Here is an 18,290-nt window from a genome sequence, read left to right on the forward strand (position 1 = left end):
CCGGGGCGATCTTAAAATGCTGGCGGGCGGCATTTTAACATCGCCCCGGGACAGCGGAGGACTTCTCCGTTGTCCGGGGCGATTTAAAAGCCCCTGGGAAGGCAGGTAGGGGGGACAAAGACTTTTGCCCCCCGCCAGCCTTCAGAAGAGGTCCTTTCGGCCCCCGCCAGCCTTCCTGGACCTCTTCTGAAGGCCGGAGGGGGGGGGAAAGGCTTTGCTCCCCACCGCTAGCATTTAAAAGAGGTCCCCGGAGATTTCCCTATGGGCTTTCATCTTGCGAAGCAAGCCCATAGGGAAATTTGTTTTGCGAAGCGCCTCCAAAACGGAAAACCCTTTCGTCTAGCAGGTTTTCCGTCTTGCGAGGCGTTCGTCTTGCGGGGTACCACTGTATTTTGTTTCCAAGGAAAAGAGTGCTTTGTGGGTAAGGCCGGGGCGGAAAGCTCCCAATCTAGCAACCATCGCTGAAGGTCAGTGAAGGAAACATTGAGCAACCGTACACTGCAGCAGAAGCAGCCTTCCCATGCGCCTGACTCAGCCTGGCTGCTCTGAAGCAACGTTTAACGAGCTGCGGCCTTATTGGATCGTGAAATCTAGCAGTAGCCGGGAGCTAGGCTGCGTGGGGGGAAAGAGGTCCGAAAACAGCCTCGCCAGCCAAGTTCCTAGTCCACAACCCTTTACAACGCCGCTCCGTAATTAGTTAGTTAAACGCGGTGCCAGGGACGGGCTGATTAAAAAACCCCGAACACACCTCTGTGCATTTTCACGCAGAAAGTCCACCGTTTTAAACTTCAAGGGCAATTAAAGAAGCATTCCAGCGTAGCGCAGCAGCAAATCAAAACGATTTTAAGTTTTATCTGCAGAATACGGACAGGTGCTTTTTTTGAAATGGGGGGAAAGCGATGCCCGGTGCAAGGAATGCACTGCTATTTCTTGCTTCCTTTACTGATGCCTCCCTTTGCGTTGAAAAATTCGGCGCGGCGCGGGGGTGTTTTTTGTTCTGAAAGCGTGGCCCAGGGAAACAAGTTGGGTGATGGGCCCCAGACTGGGGGACGCTGCGGCCTGAGAGTGGGTGGGTATGAAAGAGGCTAGGGGCTTCCAGATGGCTAGGATACAGAGCTGAAGGCTACCCAAAGAAACTTGAGTGGGTGTGGGGAGCCTGATTTGCTGAACTACAACTCCCAAGCTCCCTTGTTACGGATATATCTATCTATCTCTATATCTCTATATCTCATCTATCTATCTATCTATCTATCTATCTATCTATCTATCTATCTATCTACACACCCACCCACCGTATTTTTCGCTCTATAAGACGCACCAGACCACAAGAAGCACCTAGTTTTTGGAGGAGGAAAACAAGAAAAAAAAATATTCTGAATCTCAGAAGCCAGAACAGCAAGAGGGATCGCTGCGCAGTGAAAGCAGCAATCCCTCTTGCTGTTCTGGCTTCTGGGATAGCTGCGCAGCCTGCATTCGCTCCATAAGACGCACACACATTTCCCCTTACTTTTTAGGAGGGGAAAAGGGAGTCTTATAGAGCAAAAAATACGGTACCTGGGAGATTAGGCTTGCTGGCATTTCCAGAGGATTTTGTGGGGCGACTGGAGGGGGAACCTCCTCTCTTTCCTGTAGAGTTGGAAGGGACCATGCGGGTCATCTGGCCGAACCCTCGGCAATGCAGGAATGCGGGACCCAAACCCGTGACCCTGATATTAAGGGTCTCATGCTCTACCAACTGAGCTAACAAGGGCTTTCAACTGAAGCAGGTGTGCAGTTTTACAAATGGCGCAAGGGCTCTTAAGCCGCAGGCAAGAATGTAAACAAGGACGAAGGTGCGGAAGGGACTTTCGCAGATTTTCCACCCGTTTTTAATTGGTCAAAAGCTAAATTGACGGGGTTTACCCAAACGATCTGCACGGACAAAGAGAAAGAGGTCCAGAGGGAAAAGAGAGACAGGGCCGTTTCCAGAAAGCAGCGGGGTATTCCTGCAACAGAGAAAACGATAGGATGAAAGAGTTGGACGGGAACCCCAAAGCTCATCGAGTCCAACCCCCCAGCAATGCCTCGCAAGAAGGAAAACTCGCAAGAAGAAAGAGTTTCCCGTGTTTCGAGGTGCTTCGCCAGACGAATTTCCCTATGGGCTTGCTTCGCAAGAAGAAAGCCCATAGGGAAATCTCCGGGGACCTCTTTTAAAATGCTGGCGGTCGGGAGCAAAGACTTTCGCCCACCGCCGGCCTTCAGAAGAGGTCCTGGACCTCTTCTGAAGGCCGGCGGGGGGTGAAAGTCTTTGCTCCCCCCCCGCCTGCCTTCCCGGGACAGCGGAGACTTCTCCGCTGTCCCGGGCGATCTTAAAATGCTGGCGGTCGGCAGCAAAGCCCTCCTGTCCCCGGAGCTTGCGGGGCGGGAGGTGGGGAGAAGGGCTTTTCTTCCCACCGCCAGCCTTCAGAAGGCTGGCGGTGGGAAGAAAAGGCCTTGTCCCCCCCCCCCAGCCTTCAGAATAGGTCGGGGGACAGACTGTCCCCGGACCTGGTCTGAAGGCGGTTTCCATAGGAACGCATTGATTGATTTTCAATGCATTCCTATGGGAAACCGTGCTTCGCAAGACAAAAAACTCGCAAGGAGAAAAAACTCACGGAACGAATTCATTTCGTCTTGCGAGGTACCACTGTATCTTGGACTGCAGGAGTTGCCGGAAGGAGGTGCACAAGGCGCCGTCCAACCACATTAGGAACTCCGCTCCAGATTCGTATAGGGTTCACTCCTGAGAGCAAGCCGGCAGCTCAGTGGGCAGGGGCTAGAGCGGAAACTCTTCCGGTCCTCCTTGGCACAAAGATTTGCGGAAACAGTGGCCTTTCTCCCACCGGGGGCCTCGCCGGACGCAAAAAAAGAAAAAACAAAAAAAATTTCCTTCCAGTAGCACCTTAAAGACCAACTAAGTTAGTTCTTGGTAAGAGAAACCAGTAGGAGAACACTTCAATCTCCCAGGACATTCTATACAAGATCTCAAAGTAGCTGTTTTACTACAAAGGAATTTCAGAAATAGACTGGAAAGAGAAGCTGCTGAATTGCAACTCATTACCAAACTTAAAACCATGGAGAGACCTGGTCTGAACAAAGACATTGGATTCTTATCTCATTATACATGACAAAGCCATTTTTCACCTTCTCACCCCTTGCTTTTTCCTGTAAGACCTACTGCAGTCGTTAAGAGTCGTCAACAGGCTCATCACAGCTATCTGCCAATCACCCATTCCCACCACCCTTCTGAGTAATACCCCTCCCCACCTTCTCACTATATAGAAGGATCTGGCAACTTCTGTTTCAGTGTATCTGAAGAAGTGTGCATGCACATGAAAGCTCATACCAAGAACTAACTTAGTTGGTCTTTAAGGTGCTACTGGAAGGAATTTTTTTTTGTTTTGACTATGGCAGACCAACACGGCTACCTATCTGTAGCAAAAAAAGAAGGCAGCAATCACTTCCCTTTTCAGGATGGAAGGCAAAAAAGGAAGATGTCAGCTGAGCGGCATAGAAGCAAAGTCACAGAATAGCCAATTAATGCACCCCTGGGCTTAGGAAGGGGAGCTTGAAAGCTCACCAAATATATTTTGCCTTTGTTTGTCTGCCAGCCTGGTGTGCCACCTAGCGGCAGGAATCTGTCTGAAGCAACAAATCTCTCTCACCGCTTCAAAGAAGAAGAAGAAGAAGAAGAGTTTGGATTTGATATCCCGCCTTTCACTCCCTTTAAGGAGTCTCAAAGCGGCTAACATTCTCCTTTCCCTTCCTCCCCCACAACAAACACTCTGTGAGGTGAGTGGGGCTGAGAGACCTCAGAGAAGTGTGACTGGCCCAAGGTCACCCAGCAGCTGCATGTGGAGGAGCGGAGACTCAAACCCGGTTCCCCAGATTGCAAGACTACCACTCTTAACTACTACACCACACTGGCTCTCTTCGAACCACCCTCAGTGCCGGGAACTGGCGTCCTGGGAAAGCGCGGCGCAACGGTTAGAGCGTGGATCTGGGCTTACCCTCCTCACTCCAAAGCTTTCACGATCGCCTCGTTGGCTTCCACGCTGATCTGCGCTTCCGCCTTGGCCGCTTCGTCGGAGGCGGACGCCAGCTGGGACAGGGCCTTCTCCAGGTTCGACTTGGCTGTCTGCGAAGGGCAGGGGCAGACAAAAGTTATCGGGATCGGATCCGGAAGAGGAAAAAAGGTGCGACGTGACAGGTGCCGGGGAGGGCATTTCGGGCGGGGGTGATGGGGACAAAACACTATCGTCTGAACATGTCACAGGGCTTGAAAGAGTCTCTGGGTTTTTCTTTAAACGATTCGGTTCCATATGGGAATGTTTGTTCCCATTTCAGAGAAACTACTGCATTTTTCCGTGTATAAGGCTATGTTTTTTTCTCTAAAAATCATGCTAAAAAGTGGGGGTTGCTCAAGCAACCTGGGTAAGGTAAAGGTAAAGGGACCCCTGACCATTAGGTCCAGTCGTGGCCGACTCTGGGGTTGCGGCGCTCACCTCGCTTTATTGGCCGAGGGAGCCGGCGTACAGCTTCCGGGTCATGTGGCCAGCAGGACTAAGCTGCTTCTGGCGAACCAGAGCAGTGCACGGAAACGGCGTCTACCTTCCCGCCGGAGCGGTACCTATTGATCTACTTGCACTTTGATGTGCTTTCGAACTGCTAGGTTGGCAGGAGCAGGGACCGAGCAACAGGAGATCACCCTGTGGCGGGGATTCGAACCGCCGACCTTCTGATCGGCAAGTCCTAGGTTCTGTGGTTTAACCCACAGAGCCACCCGCCTCCCTGGGTAATCCTCCGCAAAAAAAGCTCAACAACTCTGTGCCATCTTCCCCCATTTTCTTAAATTTGAGTCCCCCACAATAGGGGGAGTATTATACAGGGGGGCGTCTTATAGACAGAAAAGTACGGTAACTTTTCAATAAAGGGTATCTATAGACTTTGCAGGCATATGACAGGCCAATCACATGGATGGCAATTTCCGAGGCAAGTACATGAATTCATCCTGTATTCATAATGTTTGCTTTGCATTCTTTCTGCACTGGGTCTCTTTCTGTAGCACCATCTAATTCAATGTGCTCTCTCTTGAGAATGCACTTATTAGGTTTTCTGAAATAATGGTTGTGAACCCTAGTTTTTCCCTTTATTTTATTTCACCTTTCCTACCGGACTGTTACTTTATAATAAAGTATTCTTTCACTACAAACTCTACTGAAAATTTTAAAAAAAGGAATGCACGCACAATTGTTAAAGTCTTGCATGCAGTCATCCCTGCAGTATTGAAACAAACTTGGAAAATATTTCACGTTACAGATGAAAAGGTAAAAGACCCCTGGACGGTTAAGTCCAGTCAAAGGCGACTATGGGGTTGCGGCGCTCATCTCGCTTTCGGGCCGAGGGAGCCGGCGTTTGTCAGCAGACGGCTTTCCGCGTCATGCGGCCAGCAGGACTAAACCGCTTCTGGCACATGATGGAAACCAGAGCGCACGGAAACGCCGTTTACGTTACTGATTAAGCTCACACCCGCAGGGTATACTTCGAACTAAGGTGTCAAAGTGATAAAATCTCTTCTAAAAATGGCAAACCCCCTGGGCCAGCACAAAATTAGACTACAGATGGGGAGCAAGTCATGCTCCCGTCTGTGACGTCGCTGATGCCACACACTGGACAGAAAAATGCGAAGTGTTTTCAAATCAGAAGAATCTCTGCATGACCGTGGAGCAGACCTCTGATATTTTTAGGGATTTTAAGGACAGGCTCCAGCTGGGTATGTAAGGAAGTCTCTGGGGGAAGAGGAAAGAGGGGGCAGGCACGCCACTCACCGCAGCATCGAGCTGATCCAACATTGCTACTTCCTCAGCAAGCAGCTGGACCGAAGAGTCTGCGTTCACTGTGATAGAGCCGCTGCTAACTGCAAAATTTCAAGGAAGTCGAAAAGAAGGTGGGGGAAAACACACACAAAGCTGAGAACAGGGCCAGGAACCATTCTTTACTCCTTCCGTTTCAACCAAGGAACTCGAAAGATGGTGCACATAATACAAACAAACAAACAAACAAGTTTATTAAATTTGTGAGGTCCATGCCTTTACACAAAATACCATAAAACATTGTTAAAAGATAAACAATAAAATTATAAAAGTAAGCTAAAATTCATGTCATGCTATCCCAGCAAGGAAACTACCCAAAAAACCCCACCATTCAGGAAAGAAGATACAGCAACAGGTTAGGAGATCAATGGAAGGGACCTCACCGTTTCATCCAGGAACCGTACCCTAGTTTTCATAGCCTTCACCACAAAGACTGCTACCACGTGAGAAATCCGTGGATCAGCGTCCACTAGTAAAAACTTTACTTGGTCCTCAGAGTTGACTATTGATTTGGGAATAGTTTGTAACATCGCATCCCTGAAGGCCGAATAGATGGGACAATACAACATGTAATGTATGAGATCCTCTTTGGTTCTCATATGACAAGGACATATACGCTGCTCTACTGGGATTTTTGCATATCTGCCTGACAGATAGGCCGTAGGAATGGTTTGAAAACGGGCCATGGTGAAGGCTCTCCGAAGGGTGGGATTGGTGATATTCGCTAAGTAATTGGCGCAGGTTTTGACTGTTTTCAGTCGGGGAAGCCAGTGGGAGGACCCTGGGTTCTGTATTTTTGTGATATCTAACAGAGCGTCTCTCTGCAGGATCCATTCCCGAACTTTGTCCGGGCTCCACAGTTTGAGGATATTAAACTCCGGTAGGGTGTATCTAACCAGGATCTCAGATAGGTTTTGACGCCAAGTGGTGTTCTTTTGAAGAGATACAAAGGCTTGTTTGGCTAATAAGGTGTTTGAGGTATTTGCAAGGTTGATGTAAAATCGTAGGAATCTTAAATGGGCCCTGGCAGACACAGAGGGTAATCCAACCTCCACCCTCAAGAAAGCTGCTGGGGTTCCTTGAGGAAGGCCTAGAATCCTCCTGAGATAATAATTTTGCAAAATTTCGAGCCGTTCCATCAGCCTCTGGTTCCACCCCCAGAGTTCTATCCCATATAACATCTGGGGAATAGCTTTCCCAACAAAAGCTCTTAATGCTGGGATCACCAATTGTCCTCCCCGGGTATGAAAGAAATTAAGCAGGACACCAATTGTTCTTTGTGTTAGGATGGTTACAGCCTTAAAGTGGGCTAACCAACTAGATGTAGCCTGGAATGTAACACCCAGATATTTAAAAAAAGGGCACTGTTCAATCACATGTTCATCTAAAGACCATCTAAAGGTGTGGCGAGCTCTAGTGAACACCACAATTTTTGTTTTGTCATAGTTTATCTTTAGTGAGTTATGGGAACAGTAGGCTGCGATCCCCTCCAGCATGCTGCGTAGGCCTCTTCGGGTGAGTGCCATTAAAGCCATGTCATCGGCATATAGCAATATATTCAGACGTTTACCTTCAAGGGCTGGAGCCGATGACTTGTACTTTGCCATGTACTGCACAATGTCGTTTATATAAAAGTTAAAAAGAAATGGGGCTAGCAGGCATCCCTGTTTGACCCCTTTCCCCAATGGCAGTGGGTCCGTAAGAGTTCCCGATGGCCCAGTTCTGATTTTGACTGTAATATCTGTGTGTAACTCTCTGAGAATTTTTAAAAGTCGTCTGTCAATATCCGTTTCATATAATTTTTTCCATAGTCTATCTCTACAGATTGAGTCAAAGGCAGATGTCAAGTCAACGAAGGCCACGAAGAGTCTGCTCTTATACGCTTTTGCATATTTAGCTACCAGGGTCTGTAGTACCATACAGTGACCTATCGTATTGTGGCCCTTTCTAAATCCTGCCTGTTCCTGGTTGAACAGGTTAGAATGGTCCGCCCAATCTACCAGCTTGTTTAATAAGTACCGGGTATAAAGTTTGTATGCAGTGTCCAGAAGGCTTACAGGGCGGTAGTTTGCTGGATCTTGAATGTCTCCCTTCTTGTAGATAGGGGCTACCACACTTAGTTTCCAATTTGCTGGGATTTTACATGTGTTGTTTATTGCCGTAAAAAGTTTGGCCAAAAAGATGGCCCACCATTGGGCATTTGATTTAAAAACCTCAGGGGGGATCATATCCTCACCAGGTGCACATAATAATAATAATTTATTATTTATACCCCGCCCATCTGGATGGGTTTTCCCAGCCACTATGGGCGGCTTTCAACAGAATATTAAAATACAATAATCTGTTAAACACTAAAAGCTTCCCTAAACAGGGCTGCCTTCAGAACCCACCTGAAGTCTTGCTTTCCTGGCTTCAGCGAAAGGAACCCGAAGCCTCCGGAGCGCAGCGGCTATCTCTGAAGCCTTCGCAGCGCAGCGCAAGTTCCCGCTGCGCTCCGGAGGCATTAGGTTCCTTTCGCTGAAGCCAGGAGAGTCTTGCTCTCCCGCTGTGCTCCCGCAGCTATCCCTGAAGCCTGGAGAGCGAGAGGGGTCAGTGCGCACCGACCCCTCTCGCTCTCCAGGCTTCAGCGAAAGCAACGCGTAGCCTCCGGAGTGTGGAGGGAGCGCTCCCTCTGCGCTTCGGAGACTTCGCGTTGCTATCGCTGAAGCCAAGGAGCCTGCATTCGCTCCATAGGACGCACACACATTTCCCCTTAATTTTTGGAGGGGTAAAGTGCGTCCTATAGAGCGAAAAATACGGTAAGCTTTTTCTTAAACCAAGGTACCACTGCACCTGAGTTTCTAACACTGTTTGTGGCCACAAAGTTTCACTGGGGTTCTCATGGCAAAGGACCTGAAACCGCAACCCTGCCTCAGCTTCCAAACGTACTGAAGTATTTCGTGGAAGAGCCGTCCTCGGCAAAGACCGTCACAACTCCGGGCTTCAGGACTTGCAAGGTGGGAACGTGGGCGGCCAAGATACCGAAGGATCCACTCATCGTGGGGACGTCGACTTGCTTCACATTGGCCGCATTGTAGTAAACCTGAAAAAGGGGACAGGGAGCGTGTGAGAAGAAGCAGAGAGGTCCTTTACAGACTCACCTGAGCTTGCTAGTCATTTCAAGAAGCTACCGTATTTTTTGCTCTATAAAACTCACTTTTTCCCTCCTAAAAAGTAAGGGGAAATGTGTGTGCGTCTTATGGAGCGAATGCAGACTGCGCAGCTATCCCAGAAGCCAGAACAGCAAGAGGGATTGCTGCTTTCACTGCGCAGCGATCCCTCTTGCTGTTCTGGCTTCTGAGATTCAGAATACTTTCTTGTTTTCCTCCTCCAAAAACTAGGTGCGTCTTGTGGTCTGGTGAGTCTAATAGAACGAAAAATACGGTACTTTTCTGCATTCAGCCTTCCAGCATATTTATACGGCTCTGTCTTTCAGTCAACTTGGGCAGGTCGGTACAGGATCATGTTGCTGGAGGTTCCATAGCCTTTCCCCGCCCCTCAGCTTGCCCTTTCTCAACACCTTCCCCCAAATTTAGCCCTCCACCCCTATTTTTAAAAGGCCCCGCAAAGACTCTTTGGCTGCAAAACACACACTTTATACGGGCTTAGCTACCGGCAAGTTAATTTTGTCGATTTATTTCAAAGATGTGTCTATGTTCTTATGTTCTTTTAAGTACACAACTAACACAGAAGATGTTATAAAAGGACAAATAAATAAATAAATACAGGAAGTCAATTGAGACAATCCAGAAGTACAGAACCACCAGATACGCTCCATTTCCAAGGTTCCAGTTTCAAAGCATTGAAAGAGACGGATTTTAGTGATGAACTGAATTCTAAACGGGAACCAGAACAAGCTTGTGCAGACTTTTCTTTCGTGCTTTTATATCTTTAAACTACACATGCACGTTTTTCAGAAAGGCAACCTCGCGGACTAGCGACGAGGCTATGTACCCAGAGGTTCCCCTGGCCCTCCAAGTTAACCTTTTAAATCTCTCTCTGCCCCCTTTCAATCCGGCGACCTTGTGGACTAGTGCCTTGCCCAGGCTAAACCACATTAAGCAGGTTGTTCTGCAGGTCAACAACTCCTCTCCAAAGTTGTTGTTTAGTCATGTCTGCCTCTTTGTGACCCCCTGGACCAGAGCACGCCAGGCCCTCCTGTCTTCCACTGCCTCCCGCAGTTTGGTCAAACTCATGCTGGTAGCTTTGAGAACACTGTCCCACCATCTCGTCCTCCGTCGTCCCCTTCTCCTTGTGCCCTCCATCTTTTGCAACATCATGGTCTTTTCCAGGGAGTCTTCTCTTCTCATGAGGTGGCCCAAGTCTTGGAGCCTCAGCTTCAGGATCTGTCCTTCCAGTGAGCACTCAGGGCTGATTTCCTTCTGAATGGAGAGGTTTGATCTTCTTGCAGTCCATGGGACTCTCAAGAGTCTCCTCCAGCACCACAATTCAAAAGCACCTCCTCCCCAAAGTAACCCTCTTAAATCTCCCTCCTGTTGATCTTTTTCAAAGAAGCGAATGCAATTATTCGAAGAAAGAATAATTAAAAATATTATTATTATTACGTAAATCCTATAAAATCAACAAATGAAGTCATGAGTGACCTTGTCACAGACTAGCAACTTGGAGCAGGCTGACGAACCACATACTACCCCCCCTCCTTAAATTAACCCTTTAAACCTCCTTAAATTAACCCTTTAAACCTCTTTAAATTAGAATTAATTAAGTGGTAACATGTGGTATGTATCTCTTTTCTCTTTTTCTCCTATTTTTTGTTTGTCTTTACTGTTGTTAACCTCTTCTTTTTTATTATGTTTATCTACTGAAAATAATAAATATTATTTGAAAAAAATAAACCTCTTTCAATTAACCATTTAAACCTCTTTAAATCAACCCTTTAAACCTCTTTAAATTAACCATTTAAACCTCTTTAAATTAACCCTTTAAACCTCTTTAAATTAGAATTAATTAAGTGGTAATATGTGGTATGTATCTCTTTTCTCTTTTTCTCCTATTTTTGTTTGTCTTTATTGTTCTTAATCTCTTCTTTTTTATTATGTTTATTTACTGAAAATAATAAATATTATTTGGGAAAAACCCCTTTCAATTAACCCTTTAAACCTCTTTCAATTAACCCTTTAAACCTCTTTCAATTAACCCTTTAAACCCCTTCCAATTAACCCTTTAAACCCCTTCCAATTAACCCTTTAAAACCCCTTCCCCCTTCCAATGAAGCGACCTTGTGGACTAGCAACTTGGCAGCTTGTCACGTAGCTGGGGGTTCCACAGGCTCCCCCCCACTGCTGCAATTTAACCCTTTAAAGGCCAGTCTTTAAAGAAGTCCCCCCCCAAATCCTCCCCCCCCACTTTGGTTGCCATGGCGACTACCTGGGAGGGCGAGGCGAAGGTGAAGGCCATCTGGGCCTGCCCGGCAGCGGCGGCCTCGGCATAGTGCCTGGCGTGGGACCGGGAGCCCAGGGCCCAGGCGCGGCGGGCGAGGAAGCGGCCGAGAGGGAGCATGGCGACGCCAAGGGCACAGCGGAGACAAGCAGCGGGGAAGGAAGGCGCCGGGAGAAGCCTGGGACTACAGGTCCCGGCATGCACCGCGCCCAGCGGAAGCGGGGCCTGACGGGGCGCTTCCCAGAAGCCACCGCGCCTCCTCATAGGCAGCTGAAAAAAGCCAATTACGGACTCCATTTCCCGTCATGCATCACACCGGAAGCGGGTCTTTAAAAAGGCCGCCTCCTCCTTCATTCTCCTCAGGCGCTGCTACCCCCCACAATGCACCGCGAGCGCCAGGACTGCATTTCCCGTCAGGCACCGCGCCGGCGATAAATTCTTCGCCAGCGCTGCCGCCCGCGCTATGCCACATGGGAACTGTAGTCCCATTCCCCCCCCCTGACAAGACACTGTTATTGTTTGACGTCTCCCGCTTTCCCCTCTACTCTTAAAGGAAATCCCAGCTTCTGCTCGGCCTTTCCCTGAGGGAAAAAGACTCGGGTCCATAGAGGAAAAACCAGGAGCGGAGGGCTGAGGAGATGCGCCGCTCTAGCCGCTCCCCCAAACTCTCTCGTCGGTCGACCGGAAGCCGTTCCGTCGCTGCACCGCTTCCCCGCCGCCACTTCCGGCGCGGCCTACCCGTACCGCGGAGCCCCGGATGGCGGCTGCGGCGAGGCTCGTCTGGGTGGCGGCGGCGGCGGCGGCGCTGCTGACCCTCACGGCGGCGGGGAACAAGACCTCTCCGGCCGGGGACACCGCGGCTACGGAGGCGGCGCCGACGACATCCGGGTCCTCTTCCTCCTCTTCCTCCTCGTCTTCTGGGCTGCTGGGCCTGCATATGCCGGCGCTTCACCGGGCGCTCTACGTCATCGCCGGCGTGGCCGGCATCGGCCTCCTCTACTACCTCGGGGGCCGGGCGCTGCGGTGAGGAGGAGGAGGAAGACCCCACCCCAAAAGGCACTTCCGGCTCGGGACCCGGATGCGGCCCCCAGGCCCCTTCGCCCGGCCCTCGGAACCTTCCCACGAAGCCACGCCCACTCCCCACCTTTCCCATTTTCTGCCTTGCTTATGATCGCAATGGGATGTGGGTTAAACCACAGAGCCTAGGGCTTGCCGATCAGAAGGTCGGCGGTTCGAATCCCCGCAATGACGGGGTGAGCTCCCGTTGCTCGGTCCCTGCTCCTGCCAACCTAGCAGTTCAAAAGCACGTCAAAGTGCAAGTAGATAAATAGGTACCACTCCGGCGGGAAGGTAAACGGCGTTTCCGTGCGCTGCTCTGGTTTCGTCAGAAGCGGCTTAGTCCTGCTGGCTACATGACCCGGAAGCTGTACGCCGGCTCCCTCGGCCAATAAAGAGAGATGAGCGCCGCAACCCCAGAGTCGGTCACGGCTGGACCTAATGGTCAGGGGTCCCTTTACCTTTACCTATTATCGCATAAACTGTCATCGCCCTTGAAAAGTCGCTCGGGCGGCAGAGCACTAGACTCTCCGTCTCGGGGTCATGAGTTCAAATTTGGGCAAGAAAATATTCCTGCCTTGCGGTGGGTTGGGCGAGATGACCCTCTGGGATTCCAGGGGTGTGCGGAAACTGGTGTTTTAGTCGTGTCCGCCTCTTCGTGACCCCCTGGACCAGAGCACGCCAGGCCCTCCTGTCTTCCACTACCTCCCGCAGTTTGGTCAAACTCATGCTAGTAGCTTCGAGAACACTATCCAACCATCTTGTCCTCTGTCGTCCCCTTCGCCTTGCGCCCTCCATCTTTCCCAACATCAGGGTCTTTTCCAGGGTTTGTCATTGCTTTTCTCCCAAGAAGCAGGCGTCTTTTATTTCGTGGCTGCTGTCTCCATCTGCAGTGATCATGGAGCCCAAGAAAGTAAAATCTCTCACTGCCTCCATTTCTTCCCCTTCTGTTTGCCAGGAGGTGATGGGACCAGTGGCCATGATCTCCGTTTTTTTGATGTTGAGCTTCAGACCATATTTTGCGCACTCCTCTTTCACCCTCATTAAAAGGTTCTTTAATTCCTCCTCACTTTCTGCCATCCAGGTTGTGTCACCTGCATATCTGAGGTTGTTGATATTTCTTTCGGCAATCTTAATTCCTAGGCTCTGTGGTTTAACCCACAGCGCCACCCGCGTCCCTAACCGAAGAGTAGACCTGCTGAAATGAAATGTCGCTAAGCCGGCCACCTCCGCAAATTTCTACGGGTCTGCTCTGGGCTTGCTTAACGTCACACACAGCCCGTGATGAGCACAACCGTAGCTGAACGCAGGCCATTTTTTTGCAGGACGAGGAAGCCGCCGCGGAAAAAGTACGGGCTCCTTTCCAACTCGGAAGACCCCATGGAGATGGCCTCCCTCGAGAGCGACGAAGATACCCTGTTTGAAACACGGAATTTGAGGCGGTGAGTGCCAAGTATGAATGTCCCTTGGGGTTGTGGGTGTTAGGCTGGTGACACCCAAGTCCTGCTGCAGGACTATATCAAGGTTGAACAGTCAAGGATGTGTTTAACTCCCCCTGCTTCTATGGGGTGTGTATCTTTAATAATCGCTGGGTGGCTCCCAATCGAATATTAAAAATACAATACAGCATTAAGCATTAAAAACCTCCCTAAACAGGGCTGCCTTCAGATGTCTTTTAAAAGTCGGATAGTTGCTTATATTCTTGACATCTGACAGGAGGGCATTCCACAGGGCGGGCGCCACCACCGAGAAGGCCCTCTGCTTGGTTCCCTGTAACCTCACTTCTCACAGTGAGGGGACCGCCATCTTCAAGTTCACAAGGGCCGGTGCAGATATTAGTGCTGCGTTCCTCAGCCCTCTTGGGCTGGGGTATTGTTCGGTCGGGGTACTGGGAGTTCTTGTCATTTATATTAACTTTTTACCTTTACATCTTACCCTGTGGAAATGGTTTGATTTGGTTGCGTGTTTTTGATTGCTTATTACCAACTTTCGTATGTTGCAATTGTGTATTTCTTTTTCATTCTTTAGTAAGCTGCCTTGAGCGTGGGATGGCGGCCTGCAAATAAAATTATGTATGTATATATATATGTCAGGAATGATTGGTGGGTGCTAGTAGAGATAAGAGTCCGGGAATCCAGCCATATTTACAAAGATTTATTGGTTTCTTCTTGCTATATACAAGAGCTCAAAAGCCCGTCTCCATCATGGTGAGTCAGTTGCCTCGAACTGAAGGAGCTTTCCGTTTCCCCCAGCATATCCGTTTCCTGAGCCCAACCCCGTTCCTTCCTCTGTTACAAGAGTGGCTGGGCCCCGGAGGTGGCTCCCCCCTTTCAGATTCATTGCCTCCTGACAGCCCTTCGTCACCTTCCTCGTCCGAGGAAGAACAGCTGCTAATTAACGGAGCCTGATCTCTGTAAGTCCCCAGTCTCTCCCCCTTCTCTGCCTCCAATTCCCTGACAATATACAACAACAACAACAACAACAATTTATTTGTACCCCGCCCACCTGGCTGGGTTTCCCCAGCCACTCTGGGCGGCTTCCATAGAAACCAAAAAACACTAAAATATCACACATTAAAAACTTCCCTGAACAGGGCTGCCTTAAGATGTCTTCTGAATGTCAGGTAGTTGTTTATCGCTTTGACATCTGAAGGGAGGGCGTTCCACAGGAACTCTCTCGTCGGCCAACAGGAAGCCGGTCCATCGCTGCACCGCTTCCCCGCGGTGTTCCTTGCTTATGATCGCAATGGGATGTGGATTAAACCACAGAGCCTAGGATTTGCCGATCAGAAGGTCGGTGGTTCGAATCCCCGCAATGACGGGGTGAGCTCCCGTTGCTCGGTCCCTGCTCCTGCCAACCTAGCAGTTCGAAAGCACGTCAAAGTGCAAGTAGATAAATAGGTACCACTCTGGCGGGAAGGTAAACTGCGTTTCCGTGCGCTGCTCTGGTTCGCCAGAAGCGGCTTAGTCCTGCTGGTCACATGACCTGGAAGCTGTACGCCGGCTCCCTCGGCCAATAAAGCGAGATGAGCGCCGCAACCCCAGAGTCGGCCACGACTGGACCTAATGGTCAGGGGTCCCTTCACCTTTTAGCTGAGTCCTTAGAGCAACTGGCAGATTCCCTGTAATTTTGCTTTCGTTTTCTAGGTGATGACGGGACCAACGGCCTGAAGTGACCAGAGGGGTGGAGAGCCATCATCGGAAGCCATGTTTATCAATTCCCTTTCTGTCGTTTCTTTTTTAAAAACTTAAAAAAAAAACCTGTTACCTGGAGCTGCTTTCGATGCTGCTTTGCCCCACCCAAACTTCATCCCCGGGGCTTTTGCAGAGGAGAGCTGGCGTCCCCTCTTTTGCCCCGCGGCCGACGAGACGAAAGTAGTGACTCTGGAGATCGAATCGCCAAGCCCTCCAGGGCCGTGTTCCTTCCACATTCCTAAAAACAGGCAGGACGAGAGTTTCGGATCAGAATTCCAGCTTGGGGCAGGGGTCCCGTCACCGGTGCAACGTCGACGATCCGCCGCAGCCCAGGGGCCAGGAATTTCCTCTCCTTGAGAAGGAGGGGCCCACCAGCGACGTTTGCTGCGGCTGCTCTTCTTGGGTCCTGATGTGGCAAACTTGAACGAGATCGCCACTGTTTAAACCCAACCCCTTTCCCCGCTGGCAGTTCACCCGCCTCCGCCGCCGAGCGGGAAAACCACGCAGTTCTTCTATCCTCTCCCCGGCGTCGGTATCGCCTCACCCTTTCGTGCGGTCGCCTGCAGCTGCATTCCACAAACTGCTTTCGAAATACGGCCCCAGCAAGAACTGGTGGCGGCTCAGGGGTGCCGAAAAACCCAGTGCTGGCGCTTAAGGAATCTGGAAAGGTGCTTTTCTGTTCCGGGACGAGGGACTGGCCTGATGTCGTTGCACTCCGATTCCCATCGGCACTGGTCAGTTTAGCCGGCGGATGTGGGGAATTGTAGACCCACTTGTGTTTGGATGTCCTAAAGGTTCCAGACCGTTTTTTGGTTTCGTTTCTGTTTTGTTTACATCCAAGCGATGACCCCAACTTTGGACTCATCCGTTTACCGCTTACAGCAGGCGGCATGGCCGCCTTCGGCTCTTTTGCAGCGTTGCAACAGATCGCAATTGGAGAAAGCGTGTTCGCTGGCGAAGGAAAACGGCAGCCAGGAAATGCCGTTTCGACAAAACCGCCCCCTCCGTGACGATATCACCTAACGGTGTAGGTTGTGCCGCAGGTCAGGCTAAAATGGGGGAACCGCGGTTATTTAAAGCCGTCGGTTCTTTCCTTTCCGTGCTACTGATGAGAAGGAGCATTCCCTCCCTTTCCTTCGTCACCCCAAGAAGTCAATCTAGGCCAGCTTTTCCCCTAAACGATTTGCAGTTCCTTCCTTTTTTCCTGTGGCATTGTATGCTACAAACAGCCTGTTTCTAAATACATCCCTGCTCAGAGTCGACCAGCGCTCATAAGTGTCATTTTTGCCTATTCTGGGTAGGATTAACATTGGCCGTAATAACCCAAGAGTTTTCCAAATGGGACAAACAGTCGGCGAGAAAACACGGCTTTATTGGTGGGCCGCAGGTGTCTTTGTGTCGAAACGAATCTCCTTTCCCTGGGGACCCATAAGGCAAGGCAATATTCGAGAAACAGGACTGTCAGAACGAAACTGGGGCTCGCCCTTCGATTTGGGACCAGCAGCTGTGTGTTGGTGTATGGAGGTGCCTGGTGAAACAATTCTGGGAAGATAACAGTTTTACTCTGGTTCCAAACCTGAAAATTTCAGTTTGAGAAACAAATACGGGAACAATTATTTTATTAAAACTCTGACTGATGCGTTGCGGGGATATTATTTTCTCTTTTTCAGTAGTTCTGGAAAAACCAACCCTTCGGCTGATGCGTAATAAACATTCCATCCTCGCCTGCGTTTCTCTGCTTCAAAATTCACTATTTAAAACCGGGCGTGGGCCGGGGTTACCTTGGGACGGTTTTTTGCACCCTCTTTAAGCCAGTGGCAGGGACGCGGGTGGCGCTGTGGGTTAAACCACAGAGCCTAGGACTTGCCGATCAGAAGGTCGGCGGTTCAAATCCCCGCAATGACGGGGTGAGCTCCCGTTCCTCGGTCCCAGCTCCTGCCAACCTAGCAATTCGAAAGCACGTCAAAGTGCAAGTAGATAAATAGGTACCGCTCCGGCGGGAAGGTAAACGGCGTTTCCATGCGCTGCTCTGGTTCGCCAGAAGCGGCTCTGTCATGCTGGCCACATGACCCGGAAGCTGTACGCCGGCTCCCTCGGCCAGTAAAGCCACCCGCATCCTTCTTCTTATTACTCTTGCTGTAAATACCCTCACCTCGCACCAAAATGATCTTATGATTGGGCAGTTAATCGTTTTGTTTGCATTTTTACTCCCACATCTCCAGCAGTTGTCTGGGGGGTGGGTCGGACTAGATGACCCATGAGTCCCTAATGCGCAAAACACTCACAAGCATGCACACTTTCCATTCAAACCCCTGCGCATTATTTAAAAAATGAAAAAATAAACCCTGGCTGTGCTCGCCCCGTTCCCCCTAGGCTCAAAGCTTATTCTCCCAGCTTCAAAAGGTTTGCACTAATTACCCTAATGAGGTCAGGGGAGACCTGGGATTTCTGCCATTAAAAAAGACAGGAACGAAAAAGTGAGTGAGCGAGGATTGGAAAGGGAGAGAGCAGTCTGATGGCTGCTTTTGTTATATATTTTAAAGCCACATCTGTCTGCGGAAAGATGGAGCCTGTCTGAATTTCTTCACGCCCCCTTTCGACCCCAAAGCTTCTACTTTTAACCTTTTTAAATAAAAAACACACACCAAACCATTGGCAAAAGGTATATAAATCTCCGCCCTGAGAGAACCAGACACACGCTTCTTTCCTT

At 49.9% G+C, this 18,290-nt stretch overlaps 2 protein-coding genes across 3 annotated transcripts; one reads left to right on the forward strand and one right to left on the reverse strand.

Moving 5' to 3' along the window:
• Positions 1-1,842: 1,842 nt before the first annotated feature.
• Positions 1,843-11,642, reverse strand: ATP5F1D (ATP synthase F1 subunit delta). The gene is made up of 5 exons (XM_077922056.1): positions 11,319-11,642; positions 8,820-8,973; positions 5,847-5,935; positions 4,029-4,156; positions 1,843-1,985 (listed from the first exon to the last, which is right to left on the reverse strand). Exons 1-4 carry the CDS (start codon positions 11,625-11,627, stop codon positions 4,034-4,036), a joined length of 675 nt encoding a protein of 224 aa, XP_077778182.1. The 5' UTR covers positions 11,628-11,642; the 3' UTR covers positions 1,843-1,985; positions 4,029-4,033.
• A 401-nt stretch (positions 11,643-12,043) lies between these two features.
• Positions 12,044-17,304, forward strand: FAM174C (family with sequence similarity 174 member C). 2 transcript variants are annotated; one of them, XM_077922057.1, is made up of 4 exons: positions 12,048-12,353; positions 13,712-13,828; positions 14,415-14,458; positions 15,533-17,304. In XM_077922057.1, exons 1-3 carry the CDS (start codon positions 12,088-12,090, stop codon positions 14,425-14,427), a joined length of 396 nt encoding a protein of 131 aa, XP_077778183.1. In that variant the 5' UTR covers positions 12,048-12,087; the 3' UTR covers positions 14,428-14,458; positions 15,533-17,304. The 2 variants fall into 2 exon arrangements, with proteins under 2 accessions (XP_077778184.1, XP_077778183.1); XM_077922058.1 differs by lacking the exon at positions 14,415-14,458 and having other exon boundaries at positions 12,044-12,353.
• The last annotated feature ends 986 nt before the right edge of the window (positions 17,305-18,290 follow it).

Source organism: Podarcis muralis, chromosome 18 (assembly GCF_964188315.1).
Source record: "Podarcis muralis chromosome 18, rPodMur119.hap1.1, whole genome shotgun sequence".
Classification (NCBI taxonomy): domain Eukaryota; kingdom Metazoa; phylum Chordata; class Lepidosauria; order Squamata; family Lacertidae; genus Podarcis; species Podarcis muralis.